Source organism: Asterias rubens, chromosome 20, assembly GCF_902459465.1.
Source record: "Asterias rubens chromosome 20, eAstRub1.3, whole genome shotgun sequence".
Classification (NCBI taxonomy): Eukaryota; Metazoa; Echinodermata; class Asteroidea; order Forcipulatida; family Asteriidae; genus Asterias; species Asterias rubens.
Genome location: NC_047081.1, coordinates 772196 through 789631, shown reverse-complemented (window position 1 = coordinate 789631; position 17436 = coordinate 772196). Strand labels below are relative to the sequence as shown.

At 40.0% G+C, this 17436-nt stretch overlaps 1 protein-coding gene across 2 annotated transcripts in view; it reads left to right on the top strand.

Moving 5' to 3' along the window:
• Positions 1-17436, top strand: part of LOC117303600 (diencephalon/mesencephalon homeobox protein 1-like) — a 39152-nt gene that overhangs the window by 4716 nt on the left and 17000 nt on the right. The window contains exon 3 of one of the 2 annotated variants that reach the window (XM_033787808.1): positions 9535-9655. In XM_033787808.1, the coding sequence (XP_033643699.1) occupies positions 9606-9655 (50 nt within the window). In that variant the 5' untranslated portion in view covers positions 9535-9605. Of the gene's footprint in view, positions 1-9534; positions 9656-13532; positions 13827-17436 lie in introns of those variants that run through there. The other variant, XM_033787809.1, reaches the window with a different exon arrangement.

The following is a 17436-nucleotide window of genomic DNA, read 5'->3' as shown; positions in this document are numbered from 1 at the left end:
GGGTCTCTCGAAAGGAAACTCAAGCTTCTATGACGCAGCGACCTATATCAGTTCTTTAAACAATGGAGGCATAATTAACCTCGACGCAGTACAGCGTGGGTTGGTAGCCAGGATTTTTTGCGGCAGTGAACAGTTAAATTATAGCAACAGCAAAATAAGTATCCAAAAGCTATGAAAACTAGGAGACAGGGTAGTCATGTTGGTGTAAAAAGTAGTGTATTGTATCAGCTTCCACCTCTGGGTACCCCGGTTCGAATCACACAAGGGGGAACTAAGTGGATTGGGTTCATCACCCGCTTCTTGACTGATGAGTGGTTTTAAAACCATGTGTACATTTCTTTATGAGAGTGTTGGGTCTGAAAAGAGACGGACGGGTACTCTGCTCATCTTCAGGAGAAACCTGAATATGACATCTTATATGACATCTTAAGACTACAAGTGACGCATTCTCAAACTTTCCAATTCCACTCAACCACCTTACAAGAATTAAGGCATAGCCTCCAGAGCAGAAATTAACTTTCGGTGACTCGTGGTTCCAATATTTAAACCCGTAAATGGCGTCAAAAGTCTCGGGTGTATATTTTTCTGTGTTTGTTATTAATTTTGACGAGGCGTGTCTCGTCTTATGGACTGGATACGTCGTAGGTACAAGAATCAGTGGCGACGCTCCACCATCATTTAATTTTCTAATTTTGTAAGTAGCCCTAATTTCCTGGCAAGTGGGTGCAATTCTCGAGGAGCGGGGAGGAAAATATGTTCGCTGTCATTATCTCGTTAAACGCCGACTATTGTACTTTAATAAGAGCGACCCATATACAAAACAGAGACGAAGTGTTCGCCACGACTCGAGTTTTATAATACACTAGACATTATACCGTTTTGTTTTGTCAACTGGACTTGCGAGTGGAGGGTGGCATCACGTTAACAAGTTTGATATCACATTACTAACGATTCAAACAGGAGCAAAATGGCCACGGAGTCTCTAAACGATCGCCATTGTTCTTCATTCTACCACATAATAACGTTGGAAGTGGGGAGTCTTATTAAATTACCAAGGGAAGGCGAACGCAACATTTTCTGCCTTACGCACGAAGTTGCTTTTTCTAAAATGTTTATAGCGACTCTTATCTGTTTATCCGTGCAAGATGGTCTAACGTAAAATCAATTGATGGCTCCGTAACTTAGACATCTCGTCATTGCATTTACTCCTCCCTCCTCCCAAAAGGGGTCACAAGAAGCAGTGTTAGAGACCAGCCTTGGGGTATGAGGAGCTCGCCCTATAACTACCCGGAGGGCTGAGTGTAGTCAGGGGGAGGGATACCAAGACGGATAAGTGAATTGCCCCCAACAGGGGTATCGAGCGGACATCAAATCTACTGACCCACCTTATCGAATCGCCAATGACCAACTCCGGTTTGTTGTTCTGGGGTGCATCGCACTAAATATGTTACTAAAGATTACAGATACAAACTCGTCAAACAAACTGAAGGTAGACGGGAGGACGGTACATTGTAACTAGTCGTTTTAGATTTTGAATGCTATAGTATGAAGACCCATGTAGTGAGGTCATTCAGTTTATTCGGGTCATTTATAAGGTCAGTGGGTCACGCAGGGCATAAGGTCATGTCTTAGTTCATTCCTTATTGCATTATCAGGTTTTTAAAGTATGTTCGTTGTTTGCAGTTATTGTTTGCAACTAAGTTCAAACGGAACGGTTTGAGCATTTCGTCACATGTCTCAATAATTTATCAAACACCATGTATACGATCCAGTTTGACCAGGGGCCTAATTTCGAAAAGCTGTCAAGCAGAAAATATTGCTTGACAAAAGTCTCTGCTAAGCAAAAACTTAGGGGACACCAGCAAGCAATCCCCTTTTTATATCTAAATTATATTTTGTTGTTATCGTTGGCAGGGGTCTGGTATTACGCATCCAAAGATGACAGTTTTTATACTTTAATATAACCTTGGCAGCCCCTGCACAACTTGTAATCATTGTGTTAATGTCTTAAGATTTATTATAGATAAATAAACACGGTGGTTAAATATGAAATTAAGAAAGGGGGGCGGGTTCTGAGCTTTACGTCGATTGGATTGTCAGCATTCCTTCTTGCAACTCTAGTCTCGACCTCGTGGAACTGTTTCTTTTGTTTATCTTGATGGAGCTAGCTTGTTTTCGGGGACAAAGAAGCGTAGATCAGGTGGTGACGGTGCCAAGGTCGGCTATAATCAAACCGATTGTTTCATTAGCATCATTATCTGCGACCTTTGAATCTTGGCTTTTGTAGAAATTAATGATCTATTGTGGTGACTTTTCACCAGTTTCAAAAGATTGCGGCGCTGTGGGGCATCACTTTGACAATGTTCGCACAGCCGTAATGATTAATGTGCAGTGGTATCATCGGCGGAAATGTGTCCCCCTCACCCTATAGCCAACATACGGGGAGCGCGGCCAGTTTTAAGGGGCTCGCTTGGGGCTCGCGAGTTGGTTGTTATTGTTTCCTTTCGGTTTGGTCATTTAGGCTTGACGGTATATGATCGATGCGTCTTTGTTTCTAGAAGACACTTAATTGGTCATTGGGCCAATAACATTCCTTTAATCGTTCTCCTGTTCCCTGGGGAGATTGCCCCGGGGCTGGCGTTGTGCTGTGAAGGTCTTTTTCAAACACAGCATCAACCACTGCCCTTGATTGTACCCATTTATAACGCCCAGTTGAAGAGGAGCAATACACATGTTGATCAAGGACTCAAGTGACATGACTGGGTTTTGACCCCACCCAGATAACATAGTCCAGTGCACTAATAGACCACTTGGCTGTGACACGTCACGCGCGGTGTTGAGTCAAGTAAAATTGAGAGGCAATAATAATATTGGATTAATTGTTGAAATGATTTGGGGTTGACCAAAGACTAGAGTGTGACTCAAACCAACGACCCCCGGGTTGACGTGGCGGCGATTTACCAAATGAGCTATCTATCCCTATGTTGGCGGCCTCCCTCTAAAATGATTAAAATGTTGAGAACTATAACGCGGCATCTAGAAATATACACGCGCCATGACGCACTAATAGTCAACAACGTTACCACTATTCAGCATTCCTGTTGGAAGGCAACAGCCAGTCCATGACGTCATTGTTCCCATAATGACGTGTACATGTTCTCATTATTTTAAAACACATGACCATAATGTATAACAGCTCTTGTGCTTATATTTGTAGCCTGTACAAAGATCTTTAAATAAATAAAAAATATATAAATAAAAAATACAAAAACATATCACGATGTACCAGCCATTTTGAATGGCTGTCTCGTCGGCGTATAGCAAAGCCAGGGAAGTCTTCCCAGGCGAGATGGGGTTTTATAGAAAATGTAAAACCTAAGGGTGGTGGTTTATGTGTCAATTCAGTGCTCATAATATGCAAACAAAAGAAATGTCTATCCTTCATCAAGGTCACAACAGTGTCTAAATAAAACCATTGTTTGAATTCTGGTAACAAACATATTGCTTTCTGCTCCCTACATAATGGCGTTATTATTACCAAGTACATTGTATTTAACTCGTGGGCAATTGACAATAAGTGTGCTGCGTAAAAAGTCAAGTTTTAATCGATAGCTTTTTTGTCATCGCGCACAAAAACGTGGGATGATAATGCTAGTCGCCAATTAGCGCTTCAACTGACTGCCTTGATGCCAACCTGAGAGTACAGTTAATAAAATATTATTTCTGCCCAATTTTGTCTTCTTCTGTTTGTGTCCTAATATTCCATAAATAGAGGAACGGGTGACTTTCGTGAACATCGCAAGAACATTTTGTCTCTTTTATGAAGATGGATTTAGATATTATAAAACATATTTGAATTGAAATTGCTATAGTTGCATGGACAGGCTGTTGTTACAGATGAAAAATATATATTTAAAAACAACTTTGACACAAATACTATCTTGTATGCTTTATACACCATAGGCTGAGGAATATTTCTGCATACAGCAACATTTGTTTGAATACTTAAAAGAACATACACTTTCAATTCCACACACACGGACAAAAGTTATAACCAGAAACGAGTATCAAAAAAGTATACTTACCATAGGATCTGGGGCCAATTTAGTGGCACTGCATAGCTGAGAATTGTACTAGTTTATAATAACCCGGGCCCAACTCAATAAAGCCTCTATGAAGAAGATTGCTGCTTACGGGCAACATGCACGCTATTAAAGCTTGTCAGGGTTTTCTGTAAGCAAAATGCGTGACCCAACAATTCAAATATATTGTGGATGCGCTACACGTTTTAAAATCTAAATTGTTTATGGGCACTCTTAGGCTTTCTGTTATGTAAGCAAAACTATTTGCTTATTGGTAAACACGTTTTGAACTTGGGACCTGGGCCTAATTTCATAGAGCCGTCAGCACAAAACTTGCTAAGCAAATAAAAGTATTGATTAACAGTAACATTTTATTACCAGTCAAAAAATACTTGGCAAAGACATTTGCCAAGCAGTATTTTCTTCTTAACATGTTGGACCATGCATGGAGGTAGAATTCTACCTCCATGGACCATGTAAGTATAGGCATTATGATTTTATAAGCCGTAAGCGCAGAATTCTACGGTAAGCAGCAACATGGAAACTGGCCACGTAGAAGACTTAGCTACATGTGTAGTATATGATCGGACAATACCAACCCAAATGCAAATAATACATGACACAATATTGATTGTGACACAAGGCTGATGCTAGTATATTACTCGCTCGAATTGAGTACGCTAATAAAGAACAGATCCTCTACTCCCCGCCGGTAAAAGGCAATATAACTCAACATCCACTGATTTGCTCGAATGATATAAGTCGGCGCTTGTAACTTTCTTCCTGGAGGAATAATGCGTTTTTATTGTAGATGAAGCCCTCTGTTATCGATTGGGAAAGGGAGATATTCATACTACCTGAGCGGCCTTCAGAATAAATAGGCTCGTCTCCAGTAATTTCCAAATAATACAAGAACTAATGATCTCTGGTTGTTTATGGTATATATGGGAGTACAATGGCAAAATAGACCAATAAAACCCGGAGTCGAATTTTTGTTTATTTGGTAGACTGGGCCTGGAGTCATTGCTTAGCTGAATTGCTTATTAGTCATTTTCTGCTTAGCAGAAGCTTTGGATGTTCTGGTATGACAAATTGAACATGCTGTTATTGGTCTTATATGCCTGTAGAACCACCAAGTGTTTCCAGTGTGTTACACTGTCGTCGTTTTATGCGTAAACTTCCAGAAGGGAAAGGGGAAAACAAGTGTTAAAAAAAACCCCAAATGCTGCACCCCGATCGGACAATGGTATTGACAAACAAAGGGAGATCGCCAACATAGGGCTAGATAGCTCAGTTGGTATAGAGCGCCAGTACGTTAATCTGGAAGGTTGTGAGTTCGAGTTCCACTCTTGACAAATTTTCTTTGTTCACCCCCCCCCCCCCCCCCCCACCAAAAGAAAAGAAATCCAAGTTAATTCTTGTTCTTAATAACTCCACTGGCAGATATACACATTGTCCGTGATAAAATCTTTGTGTGAACGTTGCTTACATTGACTTGCAGGCATTTTAAAAAAGCCTTTGAAGTTCAGAGAAGGGCCTTTGATTGAAACATTGACCGGGGATCCATGAGGGCGCTTTGTGTTTCACAGTGAGGGTTACTTCCTTCCTTCCAAAATGGACATCACAAAAGAAACTAATCTAACCACTTTAATGTCCAGCCAGAACTTCCTTATTGTTAAGCGCACCGTGTTGAACATCGTAAATTTCCCCACAATAAATCGCTGGTCGGTCCGAATAAAGGTGAGGACCAATACAAAAAAAAACAATCGGTTTGCTCTGACATCAAGGTTGAGACCAAGAATGAGGTTTAATAACCGCTACCTGGTTAAGCCTAGTTGGGGGGGGGGGGGGGGGGGGGGGGGGGGAATTGACTCATTTTTCTAGGCGATGAATATCCCCTTTGCGCGGTAGCGGCCTCGTCTCTCGTAGTCTAGAACCGGACGCTATTGAAAGCGGATCCTTCCTCATGTTGTCTAATTTCGGAATAGCGAGTTTTACCTCTTTATAAAGAGTAATTTCTTTCTTGAAAATAGATCCATTGCTATATTGTCGTACGCCTGTTGTTTAATACTCTGCCACTGTTCAAATATCCTTTGCATGTTCTAATAAATGTTGTTGAACGGGCAGCACACGTTCCAACGGTGGCTTGTTTCCGATGTTGTGTAATTGCGTTCGGCTCGCCGAGATACCATGAACCAAGCATATAACGGTTAGGTTTGAATCTACCGTAATTTGCCACGTGTAATACACACTGCGCTTCTTTGGCGCGGTCCTATCCTTTGAAATCTGATTGTTGTCATAAAAGTCCGCATTCCAAAATTACTTTTTTTTATAGTCCTTTTGCTTAACCTATTTCCCTGTATGATATTAGAATTTCGATATTGCTCAGTATGAATTAATATCACTATGCTCCCCTTTCCTTCCTCAATAGTAACTGTTTCAAATTGATGATGTTTTTAAAAAGCAACGTATGAAATGAATCCTGTATTTGTACTTTGGCTCTTTGTGTATATATCAGTAATATTGTAAAGACTTTACACCTGTGGAGAACGTATACGATAGAATGGTAGACCATAGCCTCCATTGACGGTTGAGTTTAAAGTCACGTCCATGCACGCGGTAATATCCAAACTTCAAAATTAGTTAATTTCTCAAGTTCTGTGAAAGGTGTGAGTTACACCTCGAGAGACTTAAAGAGAATCAAGCGTTAAAATTGGGGCCTTTCTCGAAAAAGAACAAACTCACGAAATACTGAATTATTCGAGTTTCAAGGTCCATTTGTATCAGCACAATTGGTCTCTGTCTACAAAAGTGAATACCAAGGTATCGGTGAAATCAAAATGAGATTTTTTTTGTATAGATAGGCCAAGGGAGCGAAGGGTATAATATCGTCTCTCATCGTATAGCCTTATTGGTAAACTAAGGATATTATATAGTGTGGGGAGTATATGCTTTTCAGGATTTTGAAATTAATTTCTTTTCAATTTAGTGTTGATTTCTCCATTTGCTCAAACGAGCGTAGATTCAGAGTTTGGTTGGCGAGCGTGCGCATAAAACCCCGTTTGCATCCATGTCACCTAGGCACTTGTTTCATTATTAATATTTTTTCGCCATATCATCACTTGGCCTAAAAGGTGGACAAGTTTTCTAAGTAGTATCTTGCCCTGCATCTAGCCCTGCATCTTGCTCTGCATCGTGCCATGTTAATACGAAGTTTCATCTCTAGAACTTAGACCATCAACGCACCCTTTGAATTTTGTTTCTTTTTTCCCCCAAACATTTTGTTTATACAACTACATCCCTGCATGATTGTTTTTGGGCCTAAAATACGAAACACTTTTCTCTACCATTGTTGACTAAACATCGCTAATGCTACTCCACGTCTGACGGACATGTATACCTATCTTTATAAAAACTAAAGCAATATCCTTAATGATATTGATTTTAAAATTGATCGAATCTTGTCCATGGCATACACCGGAAACTTAATCAGAGTCTAAAATAAAAATGGATTGAAGGTCCTAAAGAGAAAAAAACTGACAAATTAAAGTGTCCGATAAACTTGATCCATGAACAGTCTTTTCAACGGTTCTTAGATGTAAGCACATCCTTAGGAATCGATTCTTCGCTAAGGGAGACCCATTTCATTGGTATCGACAACGGAATAACTACCATTAAACTGCTATTAGACTAAGGTTGTTTCGTGGACGCGGGGTCGCCTCCTGATTGGAATTCCAATAGTTTTGACTCGATTGTGTTTTAACTCGATTATGGTAGCCTGTTAACAGTCAGTGGTGGTCACATTAAGAACGGGCAGTGCTTTATGTTCGATGCAAGTGTACCTCTTACGGGTGTGTGAGACGTCACCTGGTTGCCGTACCAGACGTTCTTCACACCCATCAGACTTCGCAAAGGGGTTAGCTCTGAAAAGAATTCTGGGGCTGTAATGGACGGTATGTCAGGAAATTTCCCAGCGCTTGGCAAGAATTCTCACACCCTCGTTTCATTTTGTGTGTGTGTGCTCAGGAAAGATCCTGCTTCCCCATAGAGTGTAATTATTGCGTGTCTCGAATGCTCAAGGACACCGGAACATAGATGAAATACAAAATACTTTATTCAATCAAATGTTAATAAGGAGGTTAGGGTCTCTACACAGTGGCGAAACAGGAGGGGTAAATACTATGCCGGCGTTGTCATTTTTACCACTTCATAGAAACTTTGCTCAGTAACTTTTCCATTTGGTATGGGGTGGTGGCGTGTGGAGGGGGGGGGGGGCATAGTTGCAACCCAGATAGGTATTTTACGGGTAGTTCTATAGATGTTTATCCCCGATTCAGACACTCGTTATAGCATTGGGCTGTCCTGACGGTTGACCGTATCAATGTCGTCGGTTCGATCTCCACCCCAGGCGGACTCGATGCTACATGGGCAAATTTGTGTGTAATGGGATTGCATTGTCATCACAGTTCATGAAGAGGCAAAAGTAAACTAAGTAGACCCCTTGCATATGACGTCACAATCTTGAACAGCGCCCTCACTTATGGCCAAAGGAAGAGCTGTCACAAGCTTAGGATTGTGAATTGCGCATACCAGTGCTAACTCAAGTACTATTCGGACGAGTATCAAGTACTAGCATGGCTGATATCTAAATAGTGCTCAAGTTAGAGTACTAGTAAGATGTCTGAAAACCGAGTTTTCTGATATCCGAGTTTAGGAGTCCTACAGCCGAGCATTATATTGCTTGGATCTCTGAGTATGCGAGTACGAGTGCCCTTATAACAAATACTGCAAACTGAAGTTTAAATAGGAATATTGTTTTTAGCTTCACAGGTTCTATAGACGACACTGTGTGCCTGTCAGTTATCTGTTCGAAAAGAAGATTAGGATTTGCAAAAACGGAGGAAAAATGTTAGCTCGATCTAAAAAAAGGCCCACTGATTATAAGCCAGCACCTCCCGAGAAACATTTCTGTCTGAAAACCCCACAAAGTCAAGGAAATATACGTCATGAACCACAGGATACCTTTGTGTCTTCACTGAATTAACCCGATAATTAAAGACACTTGACACCATTGGTAATTGCCAAAGACCAGTCTTTTCACTTGGTGTATCTCAACATATGCATAAAATAACAAGCCTGTGAAAATTTGAACTCAATTGGTCGTCGAAGTTGCAATATAATAATGGAAGAAAAACGCCCTTGTCACACGTATAGTTGTGTGCTTTCAGATGCTTTGTTTCGAGACCTCCAAATTCAAATATTTTAGTGGAAAATTACTTCTTTCTCGAAAACTACGTTACTTCAGAGGGAGCCGTTTCTCACTATGTTTTATATCATCAACAGCTCTCCATTGATAAATAACAAGTACGTTTTTATGCTAACAGTGATTACCAATAGTGTTCATTGCTTTTAACTTGCAAACACAAACTGTTTTGGGTTGTTTCCTCCACAGAAACACAACTGAAGTCCTGCATTGATACCAAGTAAATCAGACCACTGGGATATGAACCCACTCCCCCTGTAATGCACGGGAATGCAATGATGGAAATGCCATACAGTGACAGATATAAACAGTGAGTGAATTATTTAATGCTTTACTTAATTCAATTGAGGCTACTATTCAATCTGAAAAAAGGGAAAGATTTATTTTAGAAGGTAACTAAATAAGTGAAGATTATAATCTGAGATGTAGGTGTTGAGGTTTTGTGGGTTTGTGTTTCAGTGGTGAATTGGTTTTGAATTAAATTTAGTGTGAAAAGTTTAAACTTTGCATCCCGTGGAAATACAGCCTATAGGTTTGCGGTAACGTTGTGCATAATGTATCTTTCTCCTGAAGACAACCAGATCATACTGATCGAAACGTCGAGTTGCTTCACGACCGGTTCTTTTAAATAACAGAGATAACCTTACATGCCTGATACTCCACGGAGGCAACGAACAACGAAGTCGATTGCCTCCATGCCCCCTGGTCATTGCCTTGATGTCATTGAAATGCATCAGTAGAAATTTACTATTTCCTTATAGGGTGCCCTTTACCGACAAAACAAATGCCTCAGTGCCCCTTGCCCTTTCAAAAACGAAGCAAACAGACCTTATACAAGAAATATGTTTTTTTTTATTGGAGTTTCTAAACTCGTGCCTCAGTTATTGTCCTATCATCGGTGGTTTAGTGAGACTCGAATGCGTCTTTAATGCGTCTCGTGTTCGTCTAGAAGTTAAGATAGGGAATGGGCGTTAAGTTGTTATTCGCAACAGAGCGAAATTATTGACGGTTGACGGGCAATTAGCAGAAGCTCATTTTGCTAGATTTTAAAAGGTACTCCTTTATAAAAGAGTACCATCAACCTAACAAAACCATTTTCCCCTCCTAAAATACAAACTACAAAAAGTGGTAAACAAAATAAACTCGATATAACTGGTTGGCAAATATCTGATCATCTGCATTGAGTTGCGATTACGGAGTGTTCGAAGACCGAGGCGAGCCGTACGTGACCGGGTCTATAGAACCGTCTAGTCGGGGGAAGCAACCCAAACAACCCGGTCCGGTATCAACATTTCCGTAATCATGCTCGGTCTCGAGAACTCATAAATTGATGTTTCCTTTTTTTTCTTTTTCTTTTTAAACCGAGCGCGTACCCTCTCTCCGATCAGCGCTTGGATTTCCCCAATTAGAGAAATATTCCCCCCTTCTCGGTTGTTGAAGTATTTGTTATTAATAATAATACGCCAATCTACGCAACCGTTTATTGGATCTGTGGGTTGCAACATCGGTAGTTGAGCATCCTGTACGGTGGACCACGAAGGGAGGGGGTTCGGAGAGGGAAGATTTGGTCGGGATAATGTTGGTCTTTACCCGGTTAGTCCGCCAGGCAAAGCCCCACACGTTCCCGTGTTTACCCGGACTTAATGAACTGAGTCGGCTGATTGCGGTTCCTGCAGCTGAATAACCCCCAAGTCGCATGATACGTGTTAAAGAGAACGGTGCAGCACGCGTAGACTGTTTCGTAACAGCAATATAAAAAGCAAATTTGCAAACCGTCATGGTTTTACAAGGCTCGTTAATTGGGAATGACTGATCAAGTTTTATAGACTATCACGAGTAACATGTTCAGAGGACATCCGAGGAGATGTTCTACTCGCCACCTTCACAAACCACAGACCATGGCCAAGACTTTGCTAAAGCACACAAAGTAGCTTAGCACATCAAAATTACGCTTACCAGAACAATGTTACCAGCCAAACTTAATCATGCCGCGTGAACATTTCTGACTGGTATCCTGCTCATTTCTGCTAAGCAGAACATTTTAAAGCAATTTTTACTGCTTGTAATCAGCTCTATGAAATTGGGCCCATGATCGAAACAATATTAATGACATCCTTTGGTCTTATAAATCAACCAAAAAATTTCTATATAACCAAGAAATATAATTAGGATTGCAAACTATAAGCTCGAAATAATCATTGCATCTGTATACAAATTTATTTGAGATTGATATATTTAAATTCAGGGTAAAACAAAGACACATTTACTGCGGGGATTTGAACCCGAGACCTCTGGAATAAGGTGATGTCGCGTCATAACAAATTTCTATGGTAACACCACCCTATATGATGTCTTTTTACCATTAAATATTTCTGGTAATAAAACCAACTTTGCCTCATAATATGTTAGCCCTATATACGAAAGTGAAAGGCCGCCAGGGGTATGTGAACTTAATCACTGCAGATCGTAAACCAGAGGGAACATGTTAACAAGGGTGCCCATATACTTATGTTTTACTTTTAGAGTGTTTGAAAGTAAGCCTTTTTCACTAATGTGTGTACTGGTGCAAGAGGCACTTCGCTATATCGTGCATGCGTAAGATCGCAATCTGGGCACACAACCCTGTATATTAAAACACCAAAATGCACCATTAATGTTACTTGATGTTGAGATAACAATTAGCGAGATCGTTTTACCTATTTGCGAGTGTGAACTCGATGTGGAACCCTTTAAACGATGTTGAATTGAGAGCAATTGGCTCTCTTAGCGGTGGACCTAACTGCTCTTAGCAAACAATGCACGGCTTGTTTGGGTGTTCAAAATGAACGAAATTGTAGCTAATTTTCTTTGCACCCCACTTATAAATAATCATGAGGAGTCACTTCCCGTATTGAGGCGTTGGGCTACTGCAGAAATTGAAATAATGGAAACAAATTGAACACTCAAGTTGAAATCTATATTTAAACAAAAAAAGGTTAATGGGGGTTTTTCTTTTAATATATGTTGTTTCTGATCAACAGAGTGTTGGTTTGAGTCCCGATCTTGGCGCACTTGCGTTCTTGAGCTACACTTTGCCATGTTCAAATGGGCCATTAAACCACTGGGCCTCATGTAGTGCTCGAAAAGAGTACTGCACACTTATCGTGGAAGCCTATGGGTTAACTGATTCGTATAGCAAACACCCTTGTAGACTTGCAGCTTCAGTGATCTGTTTTATTACTATAAACTTATTATACTAATGTTTAAACCCATCCCCTTTTCGCACTGAAGTGTATTTCCACCGCACATTAACGACTCAATATTAAAACACTCAATGTTCGGGGGTTATGTATGGTTGTTAAATGGAATCAATGGTTGGATGGAGGGTTATTTCTCTCCTAAAGCTTTACAAACGAAACAAAAATAAAATTTTCTGCTTGGTTATTAACGCAGTGCCAGTCAAACGAATATCAAAATACGGCCACTGCACGCGAAGAGATTGTGCATTCAGTCACGGCGGTCGACTGTGGACGAAAAAAACAAATAATAATTTGTAAGCAAACAAGAGCTCTCCTCGCATATTTCCCCCTCTCCCTCTCTCGAGAGCCGAGTGTACGATCGAAGAATAATTACGGCTGTTTAATACGACGACATTCACGGCACAAAAGAACAGGAAATACGGCGAGTTTACATCGTGAACCATTCAATGAGGGATACATCGAGATGGCCCTTTCCCCCCTTCCCTTCTTGTAGGCGTCATGCCACCAATTGATAAAAGATCTCCTACCCTTGATGTTGATTACCGTAAACGGTGACGAAGTGTGATCGGCATCATCAGTGCCAGCCTCTCTCCCCCTGACCCGACTCGACTTTCGGATGTCAGCGCATCTCGACGGCAAGTCGTGATCAGGCGATGAAAGCGGGCGCTATATCCTCCGTGTCTGAACAGACAGCAACTCAACAAAACACAGCCACGTAGGGGCGGGGTCTTACACAGGTTTATCGTCACGGATATACAGTGTATTTTTTAAAGCCACCGTTCGTCATGGTTACCGAAAACAAAATAATATAGATAGTTTGATACGACCAGGGCGTATAGGTTTTTTCCTTCTTACCTGTTTAACTGATTCGTGATAAACACGTAGCGTGGTGTGGTGACTATCGCCATCAGTTTTGATCCGATTGTTCCTTTCGACGCACGCAAGTTTGAATCTCCCTAGAGGATGGCACTTGGGTTGTTATAAACTTGAGCTGCGAGGAGTGTTTGCAAGATTTGAGGAACCGGTTTGGAAACTGTCAAGCCAGGAGAGTCTTCTCTTTCGCAACTGACTGAAGGTTGATCTCCACAAAACACCTTCTTTAGAATCTATAAAGAGTTAACTAAGCACTGGTTGCGAGCGGGAAGTTCAACCACTTAATACTTTGGAATTAAAGTCGTAAAAGGGTTACTCTACAAGCATCACGTTTTGAGTTCGGAACAGAGGACTTTGCAGCGCAAGCAGGTAAGTTTTGTTTCAATTTATCTTCACTTTTTAACAATAATCTATTGTATATCACACATATTGGCGTTTCGTGGCCGAGTGGTCAAGCGCACTGGATTCAAGCTCTATAGTGTCTCTGATCATAAGAGTAGGTTCGATTCCTGGTCATGACACTTGTGTTCTTAAGCGAGACTAACCTTTATTGTTCCGTAATTATAACGGGACATAAAGCCGTGTGTTTATGCCTGAAAAACTTCATGCGTCTGTACAGTATTTAAGAACGAATCACATTTAATTTTTCATTTTCATTTTAGAATTCCCCCCTACTTTTAAAGAACAGAGGAATACAGATAATCACAAGAAAATATAAAAATTTATTTACAATCAGATTATTTAACAGGTTGTATACAAGAAGCAAAAGCTTATACAATGAGAGCCGTGATCTTAATAGATGACATAAACATATCTCACTATACATTACAAACAAACTAGAACAATAATCGAATAGAGTAAAGAGTAAAGAACAAGACAAAACAGACGGTCATAAATAGAGGATAAAGTGAGTTCCGATTATTTTCCCTTCATCGAAGAAGCTGTCGAATACAACACGGGCTTCGTTTTTGAATCATTTCGCTTCATGTCCACCTAATGAAATATACGCGGCCAGTAAACTTAACGTTCAACGCATATAAAACTGACGGTCATTTAAGTACGCTATACACGACTCTAGAGGGAGCCCTATATACTCATCAATATTCCTCGCTAATTGTAAGCCTCTTCATTTGAAACAATACAATTTACACGTTGTTATAGGACGGTTTCAATCGGTTATAGGACAGCCAGATGTTTACTTGTGTAATAGTTCATGATTTGTTTGGCATCATATTGTACACTCGTTAACATGATTAAACCAAAAAGGCAATTTACATTTCCTGTAAACTCCATTCACTTAGGTTGGTAATACACTGCTCTGGAATTGCAAAGGTCGTGGGTTCGAATCCCAACTGAGCAACTGTGATTTTTCTTCTTCTCAGAACTCGGGGAAAGTACTGAGTATATACAATGCTAACACATCGGTGTATAAGGTTAAAACCAAAATTAATATTCTATTCACTTTAAATTATAAAAAAACAAATAATCAGAATTAATAAGATACAAATAATCAGAATTTGTAAGAAACATATACTAGCTGTATCCATAGCTAGGTTTTTGGACACATTTTTGTCACAACTTCATGAAAGTATACACCTTGATGAAGATATTGAAGTGGTATGGTACGAGGAATGTAGTCCATAGCGATGCACCAAACGGCAATTTGATGCCGTTGTGCGGCGCGATGAACCGGCGCGGTGCACGGTAGTCGGCTCGCTTCGCTTGAGACGCATCCCATCCACAATCACCGGGCAGCGTGTTTGTAGAGCACTCTGGAGGGCTTTCAGACGGTCTGAGAAACGGCAACAAACCCGGCCGTGCATTTCCCGTTGAAACGCCCTGGTTATTAGGTAACATCTTGACATCTCTAACATCTTCACTTCTAGGCTGTCGATGGGAAGTGACAAATTGTGTCAGGCAGAGTAGAAGACAGACGAAAAACAAACACACGAAGTGAAGGATCTATCATTCAGTTTCTAAAATGCTCGTTAAAATGGAATTGCGACAAAAATGGGACAGTTACAGAAAAAATACAAACGCCTAGCAATAATGGATTGTCTTTAAAATCGATGTAATGTGAACAAAAATGCATTTATAGGGCGATCTTATACAGGATACGATAAGAAAACAGTACAATAAGCAAATAAATAATGGCACTAATAATTGGGAAGACAGATGTATTCATGGCTATGTATTTTGACAATTGTGTTATATATAAATCTTACATGAATTCAAGCTCAGCTTTGTCATGTCATTATCGATCATTATTTATCACACCAGTATTTTATTTTTAGCATTTATTGATTAGGAGCTGTCCACCATTTTTAATTTACTTTTCGACCAAACCGTGTCACCAAATCGTGGTTTACAAGAAACAATAATATATCAGCTGTAATGTCTAGAGTCTACAATGTTATTTAAATAAATACTGATTGATTTTAGTTTTTTTGAAAATTCGGTTTGTATTAGCATTAGTCTGGAAGGTGTTTTGCAAGACAAACTGTCTAAGGCACGATTTCCGCATCACTAACAACTCGTCTTAAGATGAGTGGATAGTTATCACCATGTGATTTGCATTATGACATCACACCTTGCCAATCAATAAAAAATGATTCGCAGTTGAGATCAATCTTAACTCTTTGTGAAATCGGCCCCATGGACGTGGTCATTTTGTTTGTTGACATGGAAATAAAACCACAGTTTCCCCCTTTTTGATGTTTGTCTAAAATGTCAGTTTTATCCTTTTGTCCTCGTGTTTTGAATATAGTTTTCTGGACATACGACTTCCCACTGCAACTCTTATTTTTCAAACACACCTCTATCCTAAAGCTTTAATTATTTTCTGCCTGAGCTGATTTGTTCTAATGGTTCTCTTTTCCTGATTGACTTCTTTGTCTTTTACTCGACAAGTCTTTTCTTTGTTCCATTGTCATATCTTAATAAGACCCTTATTCATAATTGATATAGAGCATTCGTCACATGCTGAGTTCAGTTAATTGCTCAAAGCAGGAGATACTTCGGATCGTTGTGTAGAACCCACGGCAGCATTCCCGTATAGTATGTGTGCTCAGTCACCAGTTAGTGACCGTGCCCCGTTCGGTGCGGTTCGCGCAGCCGTCGTTCAGCCAGATTCGTCGGTGGGGGTTTAGGGCCGCGCCCCCTCGCATTTTTCAAGAGGGTTGCACCAGTGAGTTGATAATAATCATAGCAAAAGACGGGCGTTCGGGTTTATTAAACTCGCTCAAATGGCTGATCATACGTTTTATTTTGGAAGGCCTTTATTACATTCCGATTCGCTACTCTGATTGGGTGGGCATTTAGCTACTACAACCCATCCTCAAAAGTGATTACTTTCCACAACTGAGAAATTGCTGCTCGCAACGGCACAGATCTTCAAGACCGATTCAAGAAGAAGTTACAGTTTCATAAATAATGTGATTATGTTTTTTTATTATGGGCTGTATGAAAATTGAAGACAACAGTTCGCAGACGAGTTTAGTCTTCAATTGTTGTGGTCCTTGAATTTCATACTATGTTGAGTCTATACACAGAGCGCTTGCGAGAAGTGTGTTCCAGCTTAAATGAAAATAAAAATCAAGTGTTGTATTATCTAACGAAGGAAGTAGAAATAATTATGGGGACAGTTTTAGCCATCAAATTATATCAAAACATATTTAGATTGGCCAAGGCCTGTTAACGAAGACTTCATTGAATTTATAACCAAGACAAAAATGGCATAGTGTGAGTCACAACTTGTGACAAAAATAAATAAATAAATAAAATCACCATACGCATAATATTAAATTATCATACACAGAAGACTCAACTGAACTAAACGTTTCCTTAAAACTAAACCTTGAAAGTGAATTAAATAAAAACCTGACTGTCGAAAGACTTAAACCTGGCGTAAAACTTTGAGCAAGTATAATCTTTAGGAACAGTTTGTATATGTCTTGAAGATAATAATAACTATATCAAT